The sequence below is a fragment of the Phodopus roborovskii genome, unplaced genomic scaffold, assembly GCF_943737965.1.
Source record: "Phodopus roborovskii unplaced genomic scaffold, PHOROB, whole genome shotgun sequence".
NCBI classification, from domain to species: domain Eukaryota; kingdom Metazoa; phylum Chordata; class Mammalia; order Rodentia; family Cricetidae; genus Phodopus; species Phodopus roborovskii.
The window spans coordinates 22938311-22955580 of NW_026126416.1; the positions used below are offsets into that span (position 1 = coordinate 22938311).

General features: G+C 37.7%; 1 protein-coding gene across 1 annotated transcript in view; it reads right to left on the bottom strand.

Moving 5' to 3' along the window:
- Positions 1–17270, bottom strand: part of Atrn (attractin) — a 110954-nt gene that overhangs the window by 56944 nt on the left and 36740 nt on the right. Inside the window, exons 7-10 of the mRNA XM_051183365.1 lie at positions 6438–6528; positions 5434–5677; positions 3179–3362; positions 1983–2137 (exon numbers count right to left, since the gene is read on the bottom strand). Coding sequence (XP_051039322.1) covers positions 1983–2137; positions 3179–3362; positions 5434–5677; positions 6438–6528 — 674 coding nt within the window. The remainder of the gene's footprint in view (positions 1–1982; positions 2138–3178; positions 3363–5433; positions 5678–6437; positions 6529–17270) is intronic.

Here is a 17270-nt window from a genome sequence, read left to right on the forward strand (position 1 = left end):
CTCACGCTCCAGCTTCTCTGCTGCCACTGCAATTGCAGAGTCACACTGATGCTCACTGTCTGTCTCACTGTGAAACAATGAAGTTCTGCAGTCCAGCCACACCTTCTTCACTCAGCTCCAACAGTAGCAGCTCTCACTTCCTGCTAAACTCAACCCTATCTTCCTCACAGGAAGGACTGACCCTACTTAGCCAACCTTGCCCCTTTCTCTGAAATCACAATGTAGCAAGATCCCTGGACCTGTGATCTGTTCCCCAGAGATCCTTCCTCTGACTCATCAGTTTATGCCTCTGTCCTCACGCCTACAACCAGCCTGCAGCTTTCCCTGCAGCACGCCTAAGATTACTCTTCCCTTCTCCCCAGCATCGACTCATGTCTATGCTTCCTTCAGCTTGAAGAACTAACTATAATGTATTTATCATTCTCAGTTCAAAAGCTCAGTGGTGGGTTAGAGAGATGGCTCAGAGATTAAGAGCACTGGCTGCTCTGCCTGAGGACCTGAGTTAAGTTCTCAGCAACCACATGGCAGCTCACAACCATCTATAATGAGATCTGATATCTTCTTCTAGCATATAGGTATGCATGCAGACAGGACACTGTATGCATAATAAAGTCTTTAAAAAAAAAAAAACCCAGTGGCTACCACAACCATATCTGTTAAAAACAAACAAACAAACACGTAGGGCTTGTAAAATGGCTCAGAACTTAAAGACACTCACTGCTCCACTGCTCCTCCAGAGATTGGGGTGTGGATCCAGCACCCACATCTCAGCTCACAACTGTCTGTAATTCCAGTTCCAAGGGATCCAATGCCTACTTCTGGCTTCCAAGGACACTGAACATATGTGTATTATTTAACATATATGTAGGTAACACCCATACACATAAAACAAAAATAAACAAGATCTTTTTTTCAAATGAACACCAGACCTAGACCAGTCAAAACCATAGACAATCAGAAGACTATGATTTCAAGAGCCTGGACTGAGGATGAAGAGAGGAACTATTATTTAAGGGCAGATGGATGATGATACAGCATGAATAACATTATGAATATATCTGCTTCACTTAAATTACTTAAAACATTAAGGTGGCATTATTATTTGCATTTTGCCACAATATGAGTAATTTGTAAAATGAACAACTAGCTGGTGTGGTGGCACACTTTTAATCCCAGCACTCAGGAGTCAGAGGCAGGAGGACCTTTCTGAGGCAGGAGGACCTCTCTGAGTTCAAGGTCACCTTGATCTACATAATGAGCTCCAAACCAGTCAGAGCTACATAGTGAGACCCTGTCTCAAAAAGCAAAAACAAAAACAGACAAAGAATATCTGATGGTATTTATACAAAAGAACATAGATGTTTACTTTCCAGGAGTAAATCAACACTGCCCTCTTCTGGTCACACACACATTCACATCAAAAGCATGTGTGAAGGTTTTTAGAAAATGGCAGGCATACAGTTAATGCATACCTCATCAGACTCAACATGATGCTTGTGGTTACAACTACACACCACTACAATGTAAAGCAGTTATAAAAAAGGATATACCAGTTAAATCAGCCTTAAAAGAAAAGAATTCAAGCAATTAACAAGAATGACTTCAAAAAGAATTTAATGTAGTTTAATGTAAAGTAATGTTTTTCAATAAATATATACCCTTATTTAAATAAATACAAATTCTATCACTTGGACTTCTTTATTTTTTTATTTTATTGGTTTATTTTTTTAATTTAGATTTTCAAGACATGGTTTCTCTGTGTGACTCTAGCTGTCCTGGAATTTGCTGTTGAGCAGACTAGCCTCCAACTTAGAGATCTACCTGCCTCTGCCACTGCCTCCCAAATGCTGGGATTAAAGGTGTGCAACATCATCACCTGACTGGGTTTCTTTCAAATGGTACAATTATTTTAACATCAATCCTCAAGGTTGCTCACAGGCAAAGAAAATACTTCTGAAGTTAAAACATCTTTGAAAACTTACCAATGTCATAAGCCATAAAATCCGAGGAGAAGCATTTGGCGCCATGGCTCATGGATGTGTCGTTGTGTGTGTTCCCTCCAAACACCAGCATGGTTCCACTCACTATCACAGCTGTATGCAAGTAACGGAAAAATCGGCTGTCCTTAAGAATGGTCCTTTTGAGTTTATTTAAAAATAATAAATACAAGGTTAGTTTTAGAAGAATGCTTATCTATCTGGCAATTTACATGTAATTACTTTATAACTTTGGCATCAAGTGTTCAATACTTGATTCTCACCTATATATAGGCCACTTAATTTTAAAAAAATTCCTAAAAATCTGTTAAAAATTTGGGGAAACTATAATAAGAGCCCTAAAATAGTCATACCATATGGCTCTATAATTCCAGTTACTAGTAAGAATTATGTAAAAATACAGATCAAAATTTATGCTCAATGTTTTATTAGTAAAGCCAAAGCTAGAGACAGAACTTCCAACTGTTAGGCTCAGTGGTGCACAGCACTAAAGATAGTGATCCTCATGACAATGAAAAATTACATCCACAGCATGGCTTCTGATGTACATTGACAGAGAAACAGGAAGAGAGAGAGAGAGAGAGACAGAGACAGAGACAGAGAGACAGAGATGGAGACCAGTGCTTTATAATTATTTCATAACTCAAATTTATTTACATTTGCTAAAAGTACAGGCTGAGCTATAGTTCAGAGTGAGGAAAATGATCAGCTAGGATGAGAGCATCCTGTTTGATGATTTAAAGGATAAAACCAGCAAATGATCCCAACAATGAACCTTGCTCATCAAGACAAAAGTTACACTGATGGTATAGCCTATTCATATGCAAAGTCTTGGGTTTGCTTCCCAACACCAAAAAGGAAAAAAGAAAGGATTTTTTTTAAGTATTTATAAAATCAGCCAATTTTATTCCTGAGAATTCTGAAGATATGGAATCTATAGTAGACTTCAGTGAATGAGAACTGAAATAGGTCCATAACACTAAGCACTTTCTAAATATCCTAAAACAACAGAAAAGCTAACAGCAATAAAACAAATACTATCTAAACTTTTTACCATATCTATTTCCTAATTTTGTTACATACAATGCTAAACATAAAACAAACCACAACACAGTACTTTTCAACCAACTGCCTGTACAGAATCTACACCGTCAAGAGAAAGCTCTAGGAAAAGCACCCACCACATCTGGGTATCCACATCATATCTGTAGAGGTCATCTGCAAGTCGGTATTTATTGGCACTGAAAGCCTTGTAGCCACCATGAATGTATAGTGCCTTGGTCCTGTGATCATAAACACTGCTGTGGCCATAGCCCCCTTGCACAAGAGCACCCTGAGTGTGTAGTATACTCCATGTGTTCTTTTCTGCAAAAGACAGTTAAAGTCAATACTGCAAGCTCCTTATTATTAAACATTAAATTATTTAAATTACTTAAACATTAAAGTCTATGCAGCTTATAACAGAAGAAGAAAGCTCAGGGTATATTTTCATCTTATTTATAAAGAAGGCCACCTAGACAGACCTGGGCAGTGCAGGCCTATAGTCCCGGGTACCAGGTAAATGAGGTAGGAGGATGACAAATTCGAGGCCTACCTGGACAACATCTCAAAAAAAAAAAAAAAAAAAAAAAAAAAGTTCTGGGGGCATACCTTAATGGTAGTGTTCGTCAGGTATGCACAAAAACCTTGGATTCAATCCCCAATAGTGTTGGGGGGGGGGAGACAAAACCTAACAACAAAGCCATGTGGCCAACACCAAAGTGCTAAATAGTGTAATGCTCTAACATACTATATAGGAAAGGAATTTTATAACACTTAAAGACTCAAGAGTCTAGGGATGGGGAAATATGGGAGAAGGAAGAAATGTGCTGGAAAAAACTATACGGAAACCTATGATCTTGCAACCCAAGTGAAAAATACAACTAGAGGGCAGAGTAAACTAAGGATGCATGGATAAGCCTTATGGAAGCCTGCAAGTTTGTATGCTAACTCAAAATCTCAGTGCCAGTTACAGGTTACCTCCCTACAGGTCACTAGTCTGGGAGGTATCTAAAACAATAAAGACTATTGCCATGCTCTTGGTTGCCCTCTATAAGTAGAGGGTAGAATCTTGTTGCTGAAGACACTGCATATTTGGTTGCAGGGTTAGGAGAAATCAATCTTGAACAGATCAATTAATGCCATCCCTGTTGGCTAGTTGTCATAGCACTGAAAGGCATTATGTAGGTTGCTGAGGGAAAGAAGCTATCAATGGTCTTACCCCATATTGGACCCTGAATTCTACAATACTAACTTGAAAAGCAAAGATGTATCCCCTGGTGCTGTAGTGACAAGATCATCAACAGTAGAGAAGGAAGGACTGTTCAGTAAGCACAGTCAAAACTCATGGCTCAGGAAGCCATAGACTCAAGAAGAACCTATTGATACTGTCTTTCTGAAGTTATGTTGCCACTTTGAGCTGTGGTCAAAGAAGCTTCTTGTTGCACTGGGTAGTGATTAATCCCAGGTTCTGAGTGCTGAGACTATGTGATGGAGTGCTCAGCCTTGTACAGGAGGGTGTGTACCAAGCTCTGCCCCAAGACTTAGGGAATATCTTAGAAAGAATGCAAGAGCCTGAGGATGAGGAAAACATCTGTGAAATGCCATCCTCTCAACATGAGAAGGCTGCTGCACACAGGAACTATACAAAATCAAGCAAGTTAAAAATTCCAGCAGAGCCGGGCGGTGGTGGTGTATGCCTTTAATCCCAGCACTCAGGAGGCAGATCTTTGTGAGTTCGAGACCAGCCTGGTCTACAAAAGCTAGTTCCAGGATAATCTCCAAAGCCACAGAGAAACCCTATTTAAAAAAAAAAAAAAAATTCAAGTATTCAAGTATGATCAAGATATATTGTATACATCTATGAAATTTTCAAAGAACAAATTTTTAAAACAAGTTTTAAAGGTTAAAGATTCAGATTTCTCTCAGACATTTCATTCCCTATGACCTTCAGTGATTCCTTATGATTTTCAGATGTACATTATTAAACAACTTTATCAAAATTTCAATTCTGAAACTCCTTTTACACAATTTTGAAAAACAATAAAATTTAACACAATTATTTCCTAAAGTAAAATAACACTGCATTAAACTAACCTCTAAAGGACTATACAAAATTGCTTTAGAGTTTTATTTATTTATTTTTTTTGCATTATGTTTATTTTGATACCCAAAGCATTTAGTGCCATCTTTGGCTCCTTACAAACTGACAGTAACAAATATTTGTTACACAGGGGCATCAACAACCTGAATCTTACCAGTTATATACTGATATTAACTACTTCAAGACAAAGTACCGGGTGAAGGTTAGGTTGAATTTGTTAAACTGTCCAAATAGTAAGAGTAGGGGTTCTCAATCTGATATTCAAGATCCATCCACTGGAAAACGTATACATACCTAAGTCATACTCTTGCACAATGCTTATATATCCATAGAGTGGGCAATGACCAAAAATAACCAACATGACCACACGGCCAGTTGCCAGTGTGACAATGTGTGCTGAGTGTCCAACTACTGCATACTGCTCCTTTGCTTTGGGTGTTAGCAATGCCCATGATTCATTATGAATATGAAATACTCTCAATTCATTGGTCACATTCCCTGTTGAATCAATTTTTCCTCCATACATGTAGATTTTATCCTAAAAGAAAGATGTAAACAGGATTTTTTTAAAACCACTAAAAAATTAAATCGAAGGCTGGAAAGATGGCATAGCAGTTAAAACAGTTGCTGCTCTTGGGGAGGACCAGAGTTTGGTTCCTAGAACCCACATAGCAGCTGACAACCAAACTCTTCTGACCTCTGGTAAAACAGCATGCACAGGCACACAAGCAGGCAAAACACCCATACACATCAAATAAAAATAATCTTTTAATACCTAAGAACAGAAAAAGATTAATTTACAACCTCATTCTTATTCTTAGCTTAAGAAGTATGAGTAAAATGTACTTTTCAGTGAATTACTAAGAAAAGGATAGAGAAAGAGCAATATAAAATAAATCACATTCTTTTCTCTCTAAAACACCTTCACATGAGATAAGAATAAAACAACTTGGAAATAAAGTTGCCTCATCTTACAACATATGCACAAAAACAAGGAAATGAAAATGATTATTCGGTCACACTGCAATGTGGCTAAACTTGCTAATAGGCATGGAACTCATTGACACTTTTTAATCTTCATTCTTAACCATTTGGCACTGTAATCATAGTATCCCAGTACAATAGCATGGATTAAAATAGTTCCAACTTCAATTTCCAATTACAACTTGGCCAATTATATACTGTCATCATGCCAAACAAAGTTTATACCAATTAAAACCAAAGCTGAAGAGCTATTCGATGACACAAAGCAACAGGAAGAGTTGAACTTCGTGCTTGGTAAAGTTGAGATAGTTTACCTTATGTAATGCCAAAGAATGACCATATCTTACAACCACACTGTTCACAGATTGGTTTAGTGGAAGCCATTCCCTTGAAACCAGGTCATACCTACAAAACAAACAGATCATATTTTCAAACAAATGACAAAAGAGAACATCTTGTATTATTTTATTTATGATATAATCCAGTTCAGAGATTTTTTTTTTTCAATGAGTCAACCAGAGCTATAGTGAGGCACATGCTATTCTGGCAAGCATACCTGATACCTGGGCCAATTGAGTATGTGAGAACTCAAAATGGGGAGGCCAACTACACAATCCTGGGATATGTCCATCCACTGGGAGTTTCTATAGCTTCCTGCAAACCTCTTCTACATAACAATCCAAGCCATATGAAGTTTGTTATAAAGGGACTTAATAGCTCACAGCAACTTTCACTCATTTAATAATGACAAACTGAAGGAAAGTACAGAAAGGAAAATAATAAGAAGAAAATAACTTGGTAATATGGTAATATTACCAAGGTAATATGGCTTTGGTGAGTAAAAGTGCTTGCTGCACAAGCCTGACCACCTGAATTCTATCCCTGGGACCCACATGGTGGAAGAAGAGAACCAACATGTGTGTACATAAGCATGCACATACATGGGGGGGGTGGAGGGAGTGGAAGGGAGAATTTGGGGTAGATATTATCAAAATTATAAATATGTTGTGTGTGTATGTTTCAAAGAATAAATATTTTAAAAGAAAATTATTAGTATCTCTTCTAACCATTTGTTCAAGAAAGCTAAATTACTATTATAACATTTTAATCACACAATAAAGAATTCTAAAATATAAAATCAGTAAAATAAAAATACTTTTAGGACTGGAGTGATTGCTCAGTGGGTAAATACCTACTGAGCAAGCATGAGAATCTAACTTCAGATCCTTAGCACCCATGTAAAAGCAGGGTATGGAGTCACCTTTCTGCAACTCCAACCACAGTAGTGGAAGGGTACAAACAGGTCCCATGGGGCTGGCCAGCCAGTCTATCCAAAATGATGAGTTTCAAGTTAAATGACAGACCCTGTCTCAAACTGGAAAAGTGCCGAACAATAGAGGGGGACCCCTGATGTTGGCCTCCAGCCTCCATCCATATGCACATGTACTAGTTCACAGACTTAATAACTTGGGTGCAACACCCCCACAGAAAATGAGCTACAGTCCTGCCATGCAGCTCATGCTTATTCATATATTACTGAATAATCACAATCAATTAAAATAGTCATTTTTTAGAAAAGAAAACCCACTGTGACGGTTTAAAAATGGTTCCCATAGGCTCACACATTTGAATACTTCATCTCCAGTCGGTGGAACTGTTTGGGAAAGATTACGAGGTGTGGCCTTGTTGGAGGAGGTGTCACTGGGAGTGGGCTTTGAGGTTTCAAGACTTTTCCAGTGTGCTTGCTCTACTCCCTTCTTTTGGATCAAGATGTGAGCTCTCAGCTGTTCCTGCACCATGCCTTTATTCTGTACCACAGACTCTAATCCTCTAAATGCTCAATTAAATGCTCTCTTTAACCACAACCTTGGTTATGATGTTTTACCATAGTGATAGAAGAATAAATAAGACACTTACCCTATTGCTATTATAAAATGCATAAATGCTCATGAAAAATACAACCAATACAATAAAATAAACTGAATTCAAGGATGTCCTAACACTCCATCAACCAGAAATAAATACTAAAAGTAAGGAAACATTATTACAAACATCTTACTATACATTTATAGACAGAAGACTGACAAAATACAGCTATACAAAGGGGAAAAAATATTTTTTTAAACCATTAGTTTTAATTTTTATAAAATTGAAAAGAAATCTAAGCACAAAGAGAACCAATGCCACTGTTTCTTTGTTACCTTAAGTAAATTTTTCTTTTCTCTAAGTTTACCCGGATAATCTAAGTTTATTTAAAATTAAAAAAAAAAAAAAGTGGGACTGGAGAGATGGCTCGGTGCTAAGAGCACTTGCTCCAGAGGAGCGAGGTTCAGTTCTCAGCACCCACACTGGGCAGCTCATCTCCAGAGGTTCTGATGCCTTCTTCTGGCTCCAACGGCAACTGCATTCAGGTTTCATACACAGAGACTAAACACATACATAAAAATAAAAGAATGTAAGACTAGACTTACTGTTGGGAACTATGACTATGCCTGTAATTCCAGTGACAGAAGGCTGAAGCAGGAGGACTGTGGTGACTTCTGGCCTAATGTAGGCTACAAACTGAATCCCAAGCCAGCTTGAGCAACAGTGTGAAACCCTGCTTCAAAAACTAAACAGGTCTGGGAGGTAATACTGTGGCAGAATATTAGTTGCCTGGCACCTACAAGGTCCTGGATTCAAAAACTAGCACTACCACCAAAAAGAAAAAGAAAAAAAGCAAGGGCTGGCATGGTGATAAACGCCTTCAATACTAATACTCAGGAGGGAGAAGCAGATGGATCTCTGAGAATCTACATAATTCCAGGCCAGTCAGGGCTACAATAAGATCATATCTCTGTGGAGAGGAGGGAGGACCAACCAAACCACAACAATAAAACCCAAAACAAGTGCTGGTAAAATGGCTTGGTTGTGTAAAGGCACTTACTTCCAAACATGAAAACCTGAGTTGGATCCCTATAACCCAATAGTGGAAAGAGAAACCCAACTCCCAAAAGCTGTCCTCTGCACACAAAGGCAACAAAAATAGGAAAGAGGTTTATCAAAACATACTAGTAAAAAGGAAACAAATGTCTATCAAAATTGATCGAGTCATAGCTGTCTAATATAACATCAAAAAACACACATCTCAAAATAAATTTATAAAATAATGTTAAGCTAAAGAAGCAATCTGCATCATTAATATCAGTACTCAGGAAGCAGAAAGGGAGTGATGCACTGAATATAATTTTTATAAAGACTAAAAATAATGTCTACTGATGAAGCTTGGTGTTAGAAAGCATCACAAGATAGGCAAACAGATACACAAAACTATGAATTACTAGCTCTACCACACTTTTACATCTATTTAAAGTAAGTAACACTAATAATAGAACCCTGATTGTCTCTGTGACTCTGCAGCAATACAGGGCCTTACTCTGAACTAGTGAACTGTTATTTCCTGATCTGGGTAGAGAAGAATATGCTGGCATTTGTTAGCATTTTTTTCTATGAACTTTTCCTTCTATCTTAGTATACAGTAACAAATATAACAAAATAGAGACATCTATTAAGTGTGACAAACATAAAGTGGCATTTAACTTTAACTTGCATACTTTAGGATATTTATTTTTAAAATGTATGAAAATTATTTCAGTTTGTTTTAGTAATTACCCAATGGTAATTACTACTTGCTGCTTTTATTAAACCAGCAAAATCACTCATTGATATTTAATTTTAGAATCTATTAGCTCTCTGCTTTGAGGTTGAATACCCTAGTATTCACATTTCCAATCCCATTTCTTCTCCTCATTGTGCTCCACAGCTTACAGTGTCCATGTTCATAACATTCACAGCCCATTTTGTAACTTTAATCCCACAGTGATTCAGTGTGGAGTCTGTGTGCAAGCTGAAGCAGCATCATCACAGTCCTCTACTATGACTTCTTCAGCTCTTCAATTCTTTATTGGTTGTTTCACCATCAAGTGGTGTTTTGGTTGTGAGACAGTCTCACTATGTACAGCCTAGGCCCTGAACTTATGGTCCTCTCACCCAAACATTCTAAGTGCCAAGATTACAGGCATATGACAGATACCATGCCTCGCTCAAATAATGTTTAAGCACAGAGCTCTCATGCATTCCTTTCCTGATGTTCTCTGATGATTAAGAGCACTTGCTCGATACCATTTCGGGTGAACAGTGCCTGGACTGGGTAAAATACTCAGGACCTTTCATATGCTGCTGCCTTGAAAGTTACAGCTGGCACTGAATGTTGCCATGAAAAGATCTGAGGCTTACATAAAGTTTCCCTTCTTTCAGTAGTTAGCTATTCTGTGTAGACCCTGAAGAATTATCAGTCATTCTCATTCTCTCTCTCTCTTCCACCTTCCTCCTCCCCCTCTCTGTCTCTCTCACTATTTTTTTTCAGACACAAAATGTTATAAAAGCAGAAACAACTTTACTCCATTCAGATTTTGTTTGTTTGGTTGTTTGTTTTTTAAACAAAAAAAAAAAACTGAAGAACATAGTTATGCAAAAAAAAAAAAAAAAAAAAAAAAAAAAAAAAACCAAAAAAAAACCACTCTTGCCAGGTGCACTGCTTCCTAATGAGCATCAGGAGACTCACACCTTGTTGTATGCTGGAGTCACTGCAAGGATGACCCCAAGTAGAATTTGCCACTTTCAATGAGAAATCTGTTGGTGATTGGTTAGGGTGAGCCTGCTCTACTGATCTGGATTTGCTGCACCTTTCTTTAAGACAAACACTGTGAGTTCTGCGCCTGCCTGGTGCACATAGGGATTTCCAGGTCAGCCAGGGCTACATAATTAGACCTCATCTAAGAAAGACAAAGAGGTAACCAGACCTTAAGCCCCATGGCATATCCTGTGCTCCTTCCTCTCCCATCTCAACAACAGCAAGACAGCTGGACACAGCCTCCAACTCTGGTGGAATGCTACTGCTCTGGTACAGTGCCTTCCAGCTGACCAGCAGATGAGAGACCTGCCTGCAGCCTGAACCACCACTGCTGCCACCCACTAGAGTCTCTTCTCCCAAGACCCATTCTGCCACCCAGCTCCACCCACCTCATCATCCTCTCTGTGGCCAGCCCTTCCCCAAAACTCCAGTAGACTCAACAGGCACAGATATAGCCCACACCAGTCAGAAGAACAGGAAGATACACTAGATCTAGGCACCAAAACTACCACAAACCTCAGCTTCGACACCCAACTGAACCTGAAGAGCTGCCAGTCACCAGAACCCTTAGCTATCTAAGCCAGAAGACAAAGAAAAAAAAAAATCCACCCAACAAAGACAAGCACAAGAATCAACACCCAGACCTATAATCAATCATTCCAAATCCAGATAAGTAAACGCCAGTGTAAGAATACATTCAATAACAGAAAGGGCAATATGAACCACCAGAACCCAGTGATCCTATGACAGCAAAACCTGAATATCCCAATATAGCTGAAGCACAAGAAAACAACCTGATAAAGATGATACAGGCCCGTAAAGAGGAAATGAAAAAAATCCCTTATAGAAATCGAGGAAAAGGCAAACAAAAATTGGAAGAAATCAACAAATCCCTTAAAGAAAGCCAAGAAAAACAAACAAACAAAACCAAACAGGTGATGGAAACAGTTCAAGACTTGAAAAGTGAAATAGAAATAATAAAGAAAACACAAACCAAGGGAATTCCAGACATGGAAAATCTGGGTAAGCAAACAGGAACTACAGATGCAAGCATCACCAACAGAGTACAAGAGATAAAAGAGAGAATCTCAGGTGTTGAAGATTTGATAGAGGAAAATAGATTCATCATTTGAAGAAAATGTTAAATCCAAAAAATCCCTAAGACAAAACATACAAGGAATCTGGGAAACCATGAAAAGACCAAATGTAAAATTAACAGGAATAGAAAAAGGACAAGAATCCCAACTCAAGGCACAGAAAATATATTCAACAAAATTATAGAAGAAAACTTTCCCAACCTAAATAAAGACATGCCTATAAAGGCACAAGAAGCTTACACAACACCACACAGACAGGAACAAAGTTTTTAAAAAGTCTCCTTGCCACATAATAATCCAATCTCTAAACATACAGAATATAGAAATAATACAAAGAGCTGCAAAGGAAAAAGGCCAAGTAACATGTAAAGACAAACCTATCAGATCTACACCCACCTCAATTAAGACTCTAAAAGGGCCTGGAGAGATGTTTTGCAGACACTAATAGACCATGGATGTCAGCCTTATATCCAGCAAAACACTCAATCACCATAGATGGAGAAAACAAGATATTTCATGACAAAACCAGATTTAAACGACACCTATCCACAAATTCTGCCCTACAGAAACTACTAGAAGGAAAACTCCAATCCAAGGAAGTTAGCTACACCCATGAAAACACATACAATAGATAATCTCACAACAGCAAAACCCAAAAAAGGAAAACACACGCATGCGCGCACACACACACACCACTAAATTAAAAAAATAACAAGAATTAACAATCAATGGCCATTAATATCTCTTAACATCAATGGACTCCACTTCCCTATAAAAAGACATAGGCTAACAGAATGGATATAAAAACAGAATCAATCCTTCTGCTGCATACAAGAAAACACATATCAACTTCAAAGACAGACATTACCTCAGAGTACAGAGTTAGGAAAAGATTTTTCTAATCAAATGGACCTAAGAAGCAAGCTAGTGTAGCTATCCTAATATCTACCAAAATAGGTAGATTAATCAAAAGGGATGGAGATGTACATCTCATATCCATCAAAGGGGGGAAAATCAATCAAGATGAAGTCTCAATTCTGACCATCTATCCCCAAATGCAAGGGCATTCACACTTGTAAAAGAAACATTACTAAAGCTTAAATCACACATCAAACTTCACACATTAATAGTGGGAGATTTCAACACCCTATTCTCACAATGGACAGGTCTGCCAGACAGAAGCTTGACAGAGAAATAAGGGAACTAACAGATGTTATAGCTCAAATGGACTTAACAGACACCTACAGAATATTTCACACAAACACAAAAGAATATACCTTCTCAGCACCTCATAAATTTTCTATAAAATTGACCACATACTAAGTCACAAAGAAAAACTCAACAGATACAAAAAAAAATTGGAATACCCCCTGTATCTTATTGAATCACCATGGGTTAAAGTTAGAATTCAACAACAACACAAACTACAGAAAGCCTACAAATTCATAGAAACTAAACAACTCTCAACTGAATCACCAATGGGTCAAGGAAGAAATAAAGAAATTAAAGACTTCCTAGAATTCAATGAAAATGAATGCACATCACACCCACACTTATGGAACACAAGGAAAGCAGTACTAAGAGGAAAGTGCACAGTACTAAGTGCCTACATAAATAATTAGATCTCACACTAGTGACTTAACAGTACACCCGAAAGCTCTAGAACAAAAAAGAGCAAACACACCCAGGAGGAATAGATATAGAGAGCAGGAAATAATCAAACTCAGGGCTGAAATCAATAAAATAAAAACAAAGAGAACAATGAAACAAAGAGTTGGTTCATTGAAAAAAATCAACCAGATGAACTAACTAAATCCAAACTAACTAAAAGGCAAAGAGAAAACATCTAAACTAACAAAATCAGAAACAAAACCAAAGAAAGGACAAAACAACACTGAGTAAATCCAGAGACTCATTAGGTCATACTTCAAAAACCTGTACTCAAAAAAAAAAAAAAAAAAAAAAAAAAAGAATCTAAAAGAAATGGACAATTTTCTTGATAGGTATCACATACCAAAAATAAATCAAGACCCAGATAAACAATTTATAGACTTATAACCCTTAAAGAAATAGAAATAGTCATTAAAAGTCTCCCAGCCCAAAAAAAAATTTCAGGGGCAGATGGTTTCAGCAATTCTACCAAACTTTCAAAGAAGCTAATATCAATATTCCTCAAACTGCTCCACACAATAGAAACAAAAGGAACACTGCCAAATTCTTTTTATGAGGCTACAGTTACCCTGATACCCACAGCACAGAAAGACTCAATAAAGAAAGAGAATTACAGATCAATTTCCTTCATGAACATGCAAAAATACTTAATAAAATATTAACAAACCAAAACTAAGAACACATTAAAAAAAAAATCATCCACCATGATCAAGTAGACTTCACTCCAGAGATGCAAGAATGGTTCAACATATGAAAACCTGTCAATGTAATCCACCATATAAATAAAATGAAAAAAAAAAAACCCACATGATCATATCATTAGAAGCTGAAAAGGCCTTTGGGGGGAAAAAAAAATCTAACACCCCTTTCATGATAAAGGTCCTGGAGGGATCCGGGATACAAGGAACATACCTAAACATAGCAAAAGCAAAATACAGCAAGCTGGTAGCTAACATCAAATTAAAAGTGATTCCACTAAAATCAGGAACAAAACAAGGCTATCTCCCTCTCTCCATCTATTCAATGTAGTACTTGGAAGTTCTAGCTAGGATGATAAGATAACAAAAGGAGACCAAGGGAATACAAATTTAAAGGAATCAGTTAAACTTTTTCTTTTTGCAGATGATATGATAATATACATAAATTCTACCAGGATACTCTTACAGCTGATAAACACCTTCAGTAATGTGGAGGGATACAAGATTAACTCAAAAAAGTCAGTAGTCCTCCTATATACAAATGATAAATGGGCTGAGAAAGTAATCAGGGAAATAATACCTTTTACAATGGCCACAAATAATACAAAGTATCTTGGGGTAACTCTAACAAAAAAAAAAAAAAAAAAAAAAAAAAAAAAAAAAAAGACCTGTATGACAAGAACTTTAGGTCTTTGAAGAAAGAAATTGGAGAAAATATAAGATGAAAAGATCTCCCATGCTCCTGCATCAGTAGGATTAACATAGTAAAAATAGCAATCTTATCAAAAGAACAATACCCAACTTCATGTGGAAAAGCAAAAAACCCAAAATAGCTGAAACAACCCTGTACAATAAAGGAACTTCTGGAGGTATCACCATCCCTGATTTCAAGGTCTATTATAGAGCAATAGTAATAGTACTATTGCATGGTACTGACATAAAAACAGACAGGTGGATCAATGGAATTGAATCAAAGACCCTGGCGTAATTCTGCACACTTACGAACATGTGACTTTGACCAAAGAAGCCAAAATTTTACAATGAAAAATAGAAAGCATCTTAAACTATGGTGCTGGCGTAACAGCTTATTAAACAACATTCACTCCAGCTTTCTAGGTGATCAAATGTCAATTTCTTCCATTGAAGAAAAAGGTCCATGTGTTTTAACAGTTCTGGTGTTTCTAGTGCTAGCTGTAAGTTTCTAGTGCTAGCTAGACCTGTGTCCTTCTACACACACATGCACAGGAATGCAGGAATGCAGGAATGAGCAACAGGTGTTTTCCATAGCTCAGCCATCTCCCTCACAAACTTCCCCCAATGGCTGGCAATCCAGGGATCATCTGTGAGGTCAAGCTCTAACGTTAGGGAAGCAGAGTCTCAGGAAGGCAGAAAACTAAAGAAATTTGAGGAGCCACAAACAGATGTGACATACTTTATTCACTCTGGGAAAAAGGTCATTTACCTCTGATCTCAAAGACATTATTTATACAAAATTCACATAAAAATAGCATTTGGCCAGAAACAGTTATATAACAGATTTTTTTTTTATCACTGTTCACTCTGAATTCCCAAATATTCGGTGTCAGTTATCTTTAGCTTTATCTTTATCTAGAGTTATCTAGAGTTTATCTTTATCTAGAGTTTGCCATCTCTGGCCAATTCCAGATATCCAAACTGACACCATGTGGTCTACACCTTAAATGTCCTTTCATTCCCATCACTATCAGACTACAGGGCACATACTCCACCCCACTCAATGGCCAGGCAACCCACTAACAGAATTTTACCACTAGCACATCTAAGCAAAGGTCCTTCAGAGGATGATGTACCTCCAGCAGAAAGTACCAAACCACCCAAGGCTTCCCACACAATGATGTGTCCTTTATCCTAAAAATTCAAGAACTTCATCAAATTAGGTCTACTCACTGAGAAAATGCTATAAAACTCTGCTGAAACTCCTTGTGCTATTTCAGCCCACCTATTACTTGTGATTCTTTTCCTGAGGGACTAATTTTATGTGTGTGACATCTCCTATCTTTCATATATTTTTGCTTTTCTCTAATTTCTCAATCATTTTCTCTGAGTTAACTGGAATTATCTCAATCCAGCAATCATTCAATGTCTACATTTTGCTCAATCTGATTAATTCCTGTTTCCTTAAGCCTAAAAACCTCCCACTCCATCTCAAAGTCTTTCAGCTTTATGCAGAAGTTAAATCTAAGTTATTTATGGGAGAAGCAGTGGAAAAGGTCTCCCTGAAGTTTCGAGTAGTGGCTGGCACTATTCACTTGTGTCCTCCTCACTTCTCTGAAGTTGCATAAAATGTGGGGCCTCAGTAAAGGATGTGGGGGTCTCCTAGAAAGACCCAAACTGCCCCTTACTCAGGGTTTGAATGTCCTATTTGTAGTAACTTGTACTGCCATTGGAACAAAGCTGTGGCTTACTTGGTCATTTATCTACTTTTCACTTGATCCTTCTTAGCAACTACTTCTTTAAAAAATTATCCAATCAGTTTGCTTTGTTCTAGATTTGGGATTTGTATTAGTTACCTTTCTCACCACTGTGATCTAAAACATGACCAAAATAAAATAAAATAACTTAGGGAAAAAAGGTTCATTTTGGCTCATAGTTCAGAGGATTTGAACTCTGCAGTTCACTGAGACCAGAAAGGCAAGGCAGTAGGAGCAATTGGCCTATGAGGCCAGCTAGGAAGCTGAAAAAGGAGAATGTCATCCAGGCTAACACACCCCCAGGCCTCTCCCTTTTTTAGTCAGACCTCAGACTGTCCTGGTTAGCTTGTCAACCCAACACAAAATAGAGTCACCTGGGAAAAAGAAACTTAATTTGAGGGATTGCCTTGATCAGACTGACCAATCGGCATCTCTATGAGGCATTTTTCATGATGGCTAATTGATCTAGGAGGGCACAGCCAGCCTTGGGCAGCAAGTACATCCCTAGGCAAGTGGGTATGAGCTATAAAATGTAAGACAGCTAGCTGAGCATGAGCCA